The 12,121-nt window shown below is 38.0% G+C and overlaps 1 protein-coding gene across 1 annotated transcript in view; it reads left to right on the top strand.

Moving 5' to 3' along the window:
• The first annotated feature begins 3,260 nt into the window (after positions 1-3,260).
• The window catches only part of LOC306867934 (polypeptide N-acetylgalactosaminyltransferase 18-like), a 56,482-nt gene continuing 47,621 nt past the window's right edge, over positions 3,261-12,121 (top strand). Inside the window, exon 1 of the mRNA XM_079413887.1 lies at positions 3,261-3,750. Coding sequence (XP_079270013.1) covers positions 3,510-3,750 — 241 coding nt within the window. The 5' untranslated portion in view covers positions 3,261-3,509. The remainder of the gene's footprint in view (positions 3,751-12,121) is intronic.

Raw genomic sequence — 12,121 nt, 5'->3', positions numbered from 1 at the left:
TCATTGCAACTTTAAAAGTACAGTATACAGAATTCTGGGTTCTCTATTGTCATCTGTGTTTGAAACATAAAACTGCAACATTTTTATGTCACTTGTGCTTCAGCGCAGATTTTCTGTGTGGATGAATCTAACATTTTTTAGACATACCCAATAATTAATTTCAAGTGAAAAATGTATGAGAAATCCTCTGTAATCTCAAAAAAACAGATCTTTTTTATTCACACCAATTATACTGCTGCTTTCTGGAAAAGTGATACCGTTTTGAACAACTCAGCTGCTGGCTACTGAAAAAAGTAGTTTAGTGAGTTGGTGCAACTGAAAACACTGGTGCACTATTCCTATTCTGTAATAATATTAGTCAAGGGTCAATTAAAACAGTGATTTTAACTACCAAACAAACCTCGGTATATGTGGATTTGCATAACCATAATCCTCCACATGTTTCAACATTCACCAAGTAGGTCAACTAGGTTCTGTTGAAAAGCAATCAGATTAATGCACCGTTGCATGCTCTGCATCAGGACTACAGATTCTGATTAAGGAAATTTCACATTGCTCTTCTGGGCAAGAACCACCATTGCTATTGATATTCCAGGCAGCGCCTCCTTTCTTCTGTTACATAGCCGATATACCCTAGACCTCTCAGTTTAAATTACAGCCCAATAATATCTCACTGCAGTGGGGGCTGTGGCAGACAGAACGGAGTGTATTCTATCTCATTGATCTTATGCATAGCTGAGTCATAGGCTCCATGCTTAAATACATTGCCATGGGAAGTCCCGGCTGGATGTGTCGGTAACCAGGTGGTGGTACATTTGTCTTGCTTTAAGGATGTAGAGATAATTTTAGTGTAAAACAAAACTAGCAATTCAAAAAATGTAGGTGCTCTCTAAAGCAATCCGATTATTTCAGCAGCTGGAGCAGGATATTGTAGATAAAGTCTCCAGGTCTTCACATCTCCGAGAAGACACAGACTTTCATTGCAAGAAGCCGTAATGTAAGTTCTGACCTTTTTTTTTTTTTTTTTCCAAACCCCTTATTAAATCTAAACTGAAGTGTGGCATTTTCTCTTTTAAGATCAATCATTCATAGACCTTAGGTCTAGATCCTCTAAATGTTTTGAAGTAATTACAGGCCTTGGTCTCTTCAGAGAAATTCTCTGCCCTTTAATATTTCATGCATCATTTCATGCAGCGTGGCCCTGCTGGTGTCTCTGCGTACATTTGGGTAAACTAAACAGGTGAAAGAGTAAGTTGGCGTGCCAAAGACAAAGATCAAAACCAGAGCCTCAGGGTAGTTTGCTCTTGACTCCATCTGTTAACGTAATGTTTCTCTGATGTTTTTTTTCTTCTCACTTGATCACCCTGAAAGCCCCGAGTGGAGTGGGGAGGCTGATGAGGATCATTTTTGAAGGCTGTTTCGATTGCATGCTTTCATTTGAGATACAATCTGACCGTTTAAGAGGACATAAAAGAGAGTGGAATTTTCCCCCCTTGTATTCAAACAAAAATTCTCTAAATATTTAAACTATAGTCAAATTGTTCATTAAAAAGCCTTTAATCTCCATTGAATGTTAAATAGTACTGTCAGATATATTTAATACAGTAAAACACAAACTATTGTGTAACTACTATCAAGCAATTATGTCAAGTTTGTTTCATTGACTCGCTAATAGCTTACTGCAACATTTTGTAACTGTTCAATAACTTTTAAGTGAATGTAAAATGCTGTTCCAAGTAACCATTTTACCTATGTAATCTAATGTATTTGAATGGTATTCTAGAAATAATGCAGGAAAAGGCTTGAATTTATCCATCTGGAATTGACTGGATTGTGAAAATTTGCTGTTACATACCAGAATAGAGTCAGGTGGTGAGAAAAGTTAAAAAGATTTCTCACATCATCCAAAACAAGGAATCAAGTTTGGTTCCCGTGAGCAAAGAGAGGAGGGAGAAATGAAATGTTAGAAGTGCCACTGAGATGAATGGCAATGCTAATGGGTAGCTTTCTATAGGTACGTCATCATGATTTCAGAAACAGAGCAAAAACTAAAAATTTGTAAATTTGGGAATAATTTTGTAAGGATATTGCAGGTATTAAGCTCAGGGATGTGCATTTATAAAGTAAATAGGATCAATTTGTGAGTTCATGTTGACTTTAATTAGAATGCTTTGATTTTAACAGAGAGTTAATTCAATTGGTGATTTTATTTACATAAGATTACAACAGTAAAAATGATCACTGCTGTAGTTTGGAGCAGATGGGGTGTGAGTCAAACCAGTGGTTCTCAACCGACTTGTTAGGATCCAAAAATGCTGGTCGGCAAGGAAAGCAGGGAAAACAATGATAAATACAGACATATAATTAGCAAATAACCATTTAGTCTTTAGGTCTGTAAACCAACTGGAATTTGAATCAAATTATTACATAAAATGCTAACAAATTAATTGCAAATTTGCTAAGAAAATTCTTCAAATGAGGATAATTGACAGACATTATTGTAGACGAGGCTGGCCTACAGTCCACACATCAATGTGGTAAACTTGTTAAAGTAAAAAGAGAATACAAGCATAAATATTCATACTACTGAATAATTAGAATCACGAAATAATACGATTTACTGTTTTTAAAAGCGAGGAGAAAACATTGCCCTTTAACTGTTGTTGTCAACGTCCAATCATTTTGGCACCTCCCACATGAAAAAATACTATAGTACTTTATAGTAAATACTAGGCTATAGTGTTTTTGGAACCATAATATAGTAAAGTGTATTATACTGTATATATTATAGTATTTACAACACTTTGTTAATGAATGCTACAGAATACTGTATTAACTACAGTGAACTGATAAACTGTAATAAATACTGTAGTAGCCTATACTTTAGTTTTTATATACTTTACTAATACTTTACAGTAAACTGTAGTGTATGGAAGTGTAATATACCCTATAGGCTAAACTTAGTACAGTATGGTAAAATAATTTGTATATATTACTATAGTATTTATATTACCATAGAACCTACTTTTCTTAGAAGTACTTTTCTATAGTAGGCTATGGTTCAAAAATATTTATAATATTTATATATATTTTCTATAAATTACTATAGTATTTTTTCACGTGGGCTGGAAGAACCTAGCCAGATCAAGCAATTACAAATTTGCACAACATCAATACATTTCTAAGTTTGGCCAACGTACAGTAAAGTAATTGGTATTCCCCACTTGATATCCAATGTAAACCAGATGGCCTAAACCATTACTGCTGCTGAACTTCATTGGCTGTCAACAGCAGCGCGTGTCCTTCTGGCTCTGACGCCGTGCACGCGTGCTGCCGAGCTGCCGCACAGATCCGAACATCTGCAGCTCTCTGTCACATAAGATGTGCCGGAGAACCTAAGTGTTATACGGAAGATCATTCCGCCCGGCTGTATGAGAGCAGAACCGCCGCCAAACGCTTAGAGGATTTGTGCCTGTTTCTGCGCGCGCTGCGGACGTGGGGATGTTGCGATGGCATGCACGAGGAGAACCAAAACTTTGGTGTCCACGTGCGTGATTTTAAGCGGCATGACCAATATTTTGTGTCTGCTCTACGTCGGATGGATCACCAATTATGTGTCTAATAACGGAAACGTCAAAGTTGCTGGGAGGACGCACGAGAAAAAGTTTGACGATGACAGCAGAGGAGAAACGCTGAGGATTATAGAGAGACTGGACAGGCTGGAGAGTGTTGTGAACCAGCACATCCAAGGTAACGATGTTTTGACAGGACAACATGATTTATATTAACCGCTTGTTCTCTTTTTACAGTTGCTGTATATCACAGTCCCACTTGCAGCAGATATGAAGATCAATACTGGTTTAAATGGGCTATGCACTTCAGATGCTGATGTTAATGAGCCTCTTTTATGGCTCTGTTTATCTATTTTTATATAGATACATAGAGATGTTAACCTGAGACCGATCATAATATAGCACCTCTATCTGGACTGTATTCAGCTGGTGCAGTGCAAACTCAGGTTTATTGCTGCTAGAGAGGGGGCATAAATTTAGCACTTGGCAAAGTCCTCGCGTAAACATCAGTCCCACGGCTAGTGCCATCATGTTGCTTTGCTGGATTCAGACAGGACAGCTGGGAGTGATGATAACCTGCAAGAGTTTGAACAGCTTCTCATCCTGGATGATTAATCATCGTTAGTGTACTGTTTATGTCGATCTAATTCGGTAGTGTTAAAAATATGGCCTTGGAATGATATAAGGAGGGGGTGCTGTCTTCAAAATACCCCCCCCCCCCCCCCCCACCCACCCATTTATGCCCTAACAGGCTTTGTGTGAGGAATTGTATTTCTGTAAAGTATTAATGCATGCGTTAATCTTGCTGAGAAGCATTTGGCTGGATTTATGGGATATGTTAGCCTGTACCATAAGTACAGCTCCTGTGCTGAGCTCAAGGTCTTAAAGCTTGCTTCTCGCTCAGTGCAGTCGTAGTGAAGCCATAAATGTCAATCAAAATATACCCAGTACACCTACACAATGAGGCACTTAAGCGATTGAGTGCATCATGCTACATTTTATACTGTTTCAAAAAAGAGATCCCACATAATGATGCCTTCCTCACTTGTCATAAAATATTTGATTTCAGTTGAAATGTCATTTTTTGGGGATTTTAAAGTACCATACAGAGAAAACCACAGCTTTTTGTAGAGTAAACAAGTGTAAACACTGGCTTATTAATGCTGTTAAAATATTGTTCTATTTGTTTGAGCCTTCTGAATGGTCTGACAACAGCAGCTTTGGCTCAGCCAATAGCATGAGTTTGGGCCAGGGCTATCTGTTTGGCTAGCCAATGGAAGACAGAACCCGCTATTGTTTTTGCATTTCAGTTTGAAGACTCGTCATTTTATTATCCAACATAATATTCAAAAACAGTTATTGCATTTCTGAGAGAAAATTACGAGGAATTTTTCAGACTTTTTTTTATTAACAGAAACTGAGAGTAGTGATATTTTAAATTAACCACAATTAATTTTGTGATTCCAATAAAACAATGTTAATAAGCGGGGAAAATAAATATTTATTTGAGATTTTACTGTTCTAGTTTCACAGACTGGGGTTCGTGTGTTGAAGAAAAGCTAATAATTAAATAAAACATTTTTAAAATTAAAATACATAAATGATCTTAAAATAAAAATCAAAACAAAACACTTAAAAAGAGAATATTTTATTTGTCTGTTTGCATGCCATGGAACCATTTGCAATTAACTTAAATCTCAAGTAAAAATTTTAGGCCAAAGAGGTTTGTCTTACAAAAATGTTTGGAAATGGCCTTGGGAAGTCAGGTCGAGACCCCGATGAGGACAACGAGCATGCAGATGAGCTTCCCTGAGACGGTTTCTGACAGTTTGTGCAGAAATTCTTTGGTTATGCAAACCGATTGTTGCAGCAGCTATCCGGATGGCTGGTCTCAGATGATCTTGGAGGTGAAGATGCTGGATGTGGAGGTCCTGGGCTGGTATGGTTACACGTGGTCTGCGGTTGTGAGGCCGGTTGGATGTGCTGCCAAATTCTCTGAAACACCTTTGGAGACGGCTTATGGTAGAGAAATTAACATTCAATTCACGGGCAACAGCTCTGGTGGACATTCCTGCAGTCAGCATGCCAATTGCACGCTCCCTCAAAACTTGCAACATCTGTGGAATTGTGCTGTGTGATAAAACTGCACATTTTAGAGTGGCCTTTTATTGTGGCCATCCTAAGGCACACCTGTGCAATAATCATGCTGTCTAATCAGCATCTTGATATGCCACACCTGTGAGGTGGATGGATTATCTCGGCAAAGGAGAAGTGCTCACTAACAAAGATTTAGACAGATTTGTGAACAATATTTGAGAGAAATAGGCCTTTTGTGTACATAGAAAAAGTCTTAGATTTTTGAGTTCAGCTCATGAAAAATGGGGGCAAAAACAAAAGTGTTGCGTTTATAATTTTGTTCAGTGTATGTATTCAAAACCCCAATTCACATTAAAACTGCTCCTCTGTACTTTCATAGCGCAAGTCAAAGACATAAGTCTCAGTGAAAGAAATAATCAAGGCGCCTCAGATTTGCTTGCAGTCTCCTCCAGTTTTACGATAATTGAGTCGGTGGCTGCTGTCAGAGAGTCTCATTTCTCCAAACTCCATTAAAAGTGAAGAGTCCGGTTTTCACGCCCGGTTTTCACGCCCATCTGAACTGTCTGATTGCATTGTCATTGGCAGAGACTGAGACTGGACCTTCAGTTTTGCGTTGGCACAAGCAACAGTGTTGATGTGCTGTCTTACAGAGGGAAAGAAATGAAGCCAATTCTTCTCCTGTAACCCAGTTTCAATTAGCAAATGTGAACTTTGGTTAGTAGAAGGTCACCGTGGAAATGCCACGTTTATTGTGCTATGCTTGTGACGGCCAGGGATACGAGTTCTGGTGTTGTGCCATTTGAAATGCAGAGTGTAAGATGCTGGAGACTTAGGGAGAAAGCAAGAAAAACAGGTCTACAGTATGTATATATTAGTATCTAATATAAAATTAGGTTTGAAATTAAGTTAGGAGAACTTTCCTTCTTTATAGGGATAGTTCACCAAAAATGAAAATTATGCCATCTCACCCTCATGTCATTTCAGACCCTTATAAGTTATTTTCTTCCACAGAAAAAAAACAATGTCTGTTCTTTTGTTCCCTATTGTGAAATACACCCAACTGAAACAGCTCATCGAACAAGAACAAATGTACTTGGACTTGATTTTGTCCATCAGGAATTGTTTGGAGTGTTGCATATGAATGTGCACGAATAAATAATTAATTGTAATCTTTGCAGTATTCCATAAATAATAATTGTCAGTTTTGATTTCATGGTAACTTTGATAAGGCATCCAAGCGTGTCAGCTAAAAAGTACACTGTAGCTTGCTTATCATTTAAAAAAATACTCTGAAGTTTAAACTCGATATTTGAGGTTTTGCCATTGCATTCCTGTGGCATCCAGCACTTTACACTCCAGGCCAGTAGATGTTGGATGTCTTCTCCTGCATTAAAGTAGCGGTTGACAGTGTAAAATGTGCCTATTGGACTTCCATTGTATTGGAATCACCCAAATGGATATTAATTAAATTGTCTCCTATAAGAGTAAATAGTGAAGTTTGATTTTTTTAATCCTATCTTAATTTGCGGATATCTTTATGTAAGCCAGTCAATATCCAAAAAATCTCCAGGCCTAATTACCAAAGTTTTTGTACTGGTGATTAGGTCTGGTGAGGCATCAAGGGAAAACACTAGTTTATGTGGGTATGCTAAAATCGCAATATGATGGGATAAGTCCCAATATATAAATAAAAATTAGTATAGTAATTGTGTCACTACAGCTGCCGTTAGAGGTTTGGGTTGCAACAGAAATTGTGTGCTTGAAATTGCATAAGTACATGGGCTCAACCTGAAATGCTTTTTAATGTTATTTAAGCATTTATGGGACAGTTCATTTTATTTTATTTAAATGTGAGTGTCAGGTTTTTGAGATTTCAGCATTTCCCCATTTAAATAGATTTGATCATGCTTGAAAAAGTTGCCTGTAGGCCTTTCAAATATGGCCACCAAATGAACTGACCTCCATTTTGCTGGCCTATGCTATGGCGTTATAAAAACATTGCTCTGTTTGTTTGAACATCCCAAACAGCCCGACAACAGCACATTGACTCGTGAGTTTGGGGAGGGGCTATCTGTGTGGGTGACCAGGAGAGCATTTGGGGGAACCTGTTTGAAAATGTAATAATGCAGTTTTCTTTTTTTTTAAGTGTAGTACAGACCAGTTTAACACATTTTTACCACATAAAAATTCATTCCACAGATTTTCCCCAAAATGAGTGCTTCAAATTTGAAAAAAGTCCACAGTTTCCATCTGGACCTGCTCATACATGCTTCCATGCTCTTTGAAGCCTTAGAAAGCATGTCCCCTAACTGGATTCAGTGTATAGAGAGTACAGTAGAGACTTGTATTCACATACTCATGGGTGATTGCTGTGCAAACAGCTGCTGAGTTTTCTGTACATCTAAAGAGAACAGCAGCGCTGTACTGAGTGAGAATAACTTGCCCGTTCTCTTCCCATTTTCACACAGCTCTGTACTGGAGATCAGCAGGGTGCCTGAGTGCTATAAAAATCCTGCCTTCGTACTATTATCTTTTCTTCTCTCCGTGCCCTGTTCACAAGTTCATAAGTTCATGAGTCACACTTTGGAGCCAAGTGTTACCCCGCAAATTTATTTTGTACTGTCTCATTACAGTGTGCCTGTCTGACAATTAACGCTGGATGTTTTTGCGCACGCACCCCGCAGGCCCGTTCTGTCGTACTGCCTCTGTTAAATACCACCTGAGATTGTTATCGTTATCAAAGGTGTTTTTGTCCACGGTTCTCTTATTATAGGATAGGACACACAAGGGCTCGTTTTAACACCACGCTTCACTCGCTGATGGGAAATGAAGGAGAAACGCCAGAGGGAGTGGAGTGGAGCGGGAGGAGGATACTTGATAACATAGAGGTCATAATGCACACTGGAATGTTGCTTCGTCAGTCTGTGATTTTTTTCAAAATGTCTTGATTGGCTCTTTAAATGTGTTGTAGTTAATTAAAGGCGGGTAATTGCTTAGACACCCATCAGATTTTGCTAATTAAATGAGTTGTCTCTGTGGTGGCAAGGCACACCACAGTCTAGACAGTGAAAATTAAATTGTACCAGCAGTTTATTTACTGCAGTCTTCCTATGAAGAAACATTTTTCTTTTTTTATGGTAAATTTCATTAAATGCTGTACAAGGGAAATGAAAAATAGATTTTTCAGTCAGCGCTAATATCCTTGTGGGCAGCGCACCGACATACAGCATCGTTACACTACGAATCCTATACGAATCCTGACTCGAGGACCTATCCCGATCCCGCCCCCCTATCTCTGTCCCACTTCGCTTCTTGTCAGCTCTGATCTGTCCTATATCATAATAAAATTGCCAAAATAAATCTTTTAAAAAAATTCAAAGTTGTAAATAGGATTATTGGAGAGCATCATTATAAAGCATTTTTATTTCTGTGTGAACTGGGATCATTTTGACAACATTGTCATCCATACACAAACATTTTCAAAAGTGCATAGGAAAAACTTTTTCATTTTCAGTACATTGTCATGTAAACGTACCCTCCATGATCTTATTGTGAACAATTCATCCATTCCATTTGTCTATTTTTTTTTTTACTGTTTTGACCTTGTAATTGTCATAACTCGATCTTCCTGTTAAACAATGAATTGAACCAAATCCCACCCAACATTTTTGTCTTTAACGTTAAGTCAGTCATTATTTTCATTAGTTTCATAATTTAAGGAGAAATATATACCACTTTATTTCATTACTTTTTATCATTTTATTAGCTCTCACTTAATATTTTTCCTCATGGAACATATTTGGAGCTGAAGCAGCCTTCGCTGTGTTTGCTTAACAGGAAAACGGCTGTACATAAGAGGAGGCAATATCACAAGCTGAGCGTGTAAAATGTCCTTAAGTCATGTTTGGGGTCAGGATTAGGGTTAATCTTAATGTGTGGGAGAAATTTGATCTGTTTTCAGTGGATTCAGAACAGTTTTTTTTGTTGTTCCTGTGTCATCAAACACTTTCTTCCCCTCTGTCAGTGGGCTCCACTTAGGGTGCATCCGGCTGCACTGATTTGTCAGTCCGTCTCACGGATGTCTGTCGTCCAGAGAGCAGCCCGTAATCAAGCTTGAGCTTCGGTAATCCTCAGAGTTTGAAACGATTTTAGCTTTATTCCACCAACCAGTCAAATGCATAATGACGGAGGCGGTTGGGATGAATGACAGCATGATTTGTATTTTGTTTTATGATTGATTCTACTGAAATCTGACAACAGTTGCCAGTATACATACACATAATAATGAGATTTCTGTTTGATTCAGACTAATTCATTCGAAAGAATCGCCTTGGTTGAGTGATTCATTCACACATTAGATGGCACTTTGGCCCGCATGTTCGTATTGTGTGCCGTTAGCCACGTAAACAGTCGTCTGGTGCTGCTCCTAAATAGCGATGCAGGATACACTCACTGAGCCAATGACCCAGGGTTAAAAACTGAGTCAGATGCCCTTGACTTACCGAGCGAGACCATAATACTGTGTGCAGTTGAGTCCTTGCTTGAATGAGTGATAGTCAGTGAATATTCCACAGAACCTGTAGTGCATGTGAAGTCTCTTGAGACTGCTCTGGCTGTTATTTGTCAGCAAAAATAAAATGAAACCACTCTCGCTAAATGATAAATATAGGAAAAGAGTTATATATACTGTTTAGTATCATTGTACAGTAATATTTGACAAACCAAATGGCCATCAGCATCAAGTATTCCAGAGTGGAGCATGAATAAATAGATTTAGCTGAACTCTCTTGTGCTTTTTTAAAAACATATTATGATATTAGAATTAGCAATGAAGATAGATAGTTTCTCCCAACAACCTTTTCTAATATACGTCTAATACAATTTTACACTCAGATTGTTTCAGTATATTCTGTTCATATTCATTAACCTTTCATTTATATTCTGTTTAATTAACTACAAAACAGCACCTTAAAATAGCTGTAGCACAGCGGCGGCTGTCATATCTGGGGTTTGAGAGGTTCCTCGCTCTCCCACTGTTGTTCTCTACCGACCTATACTGCAAAATCCATAAATACAATTTAAAAATGGCTACAATTTTTGGTTCTGCAGTCTGTTAGTAGAGCCAGTTATACACTGCATTTTTAATAGCAATGTTTTTAGAATACTACAAGATAATTTTTTTGTATCTATATTATTTGAAACAGTATTATATATTATATTTAATAAAATGATTTAATTGTTTAAAACTTTAACATGTTTAACGTGTCATTTTGGTGTATGCTTTTAGATATTATTATAGTACATAATAAAAAGAACAAACATTTGCAATGCTAGCTGATGAACCTTAACTAAAACAATGAAAGAGCCTTTAGATTCATCATAGAGCAGAAAACAAACTGTGGCGACTGTCTGTCATAGCTGGACATCTCACACACTGACCCATGAGGGTTACATGGAGACCGGGCCGCGGCTCGCCCAGCAGGCACACCTGAGGGACTGAATTCAAATGTCTCTCTGTGACTTTATTAACCTTTGCACTGGTTAGAGAGTGCAAGAGTATATCGCCCACAGCAGGAGCTGCATCTTAAAACTCTAATCACATATGCACCGCACAGCATTCTGACAATTGTGCTCAAGTTGTGTGCATCAGGACAATAATGGCTCCTGAACAGAAGCAGAAAACAGATCAGTGGAACTGTCTCTTATCATGGTGCTGAAGCTGGAGAGCCATTGTGTTTGCAACAATGCTTGTATGACTGTCTTGATGCATTCGGAAAAGCTGAAGTGTCATGTGGTTTGCAAACACAAAAATAGATGTTTCCTCATGGCATGTTTGTGAATGGCTATTTCACAGCTTCAGATGTGTCTTGGGGAGATTGGGAGTGGGAACTATGTGTTTTATGAACTTAATTTGAACCCAACTATCAAACCACATCCTGCATTGAATTTTGGAGGACTTGTGACTTATTAAGTTTGATAAATTTATCTTTTTGGTTTTTGTAGGTCGGTGGATAAATGTATGAATCTAAATATAAATTGTTACGTATTAAACTCAACAAATAGAGATGTTCCTCCGTATTAACTAGCAAGCTATTTCATAAAGTGGTGGGGACAAAGCCACAATAAAAGTGATGTAAATGACCCGTATATGAGTTCTGGTTGGTTGTATGTGTCATATTTTGACCGCATAATTTATTATAAGCCAGTATTTGGCAAACACTTTGCAAACATGGCCCCTAGTCACATTTTGCTCTCTGATCTGGCATTATGTAACATGTTTTTATTTAAATAAATAAGTAGCTCAACAAAGTCACAGATGGTGGAGTTTTGACTTTTTTAGTGTGTGTAATATGAACCTGTGCTGGGCTGTCAGTTAAAGCCGATAGCTCACTCTGTGCATTAGGCCACCTGTTAATGAATTGACACGACAGAGAGGGAGAGTGTGTAATTGA

Source organism: Barbus barbus (assembly GCF_936440315.1).
Source record: "Barbus barbus genome assembly, chromosome: 50".
Lineage (NCBI taxonomy): Eukaryota > Metazoa > Chordata > Actinopteri > Cypriniformes > Cyprinidae > Barbus > Barbus barbus.
Note: the sequence above shows the minus strand (reverse complement) of the source record. Positions and strands in the feature narration are given on the sequence as shown.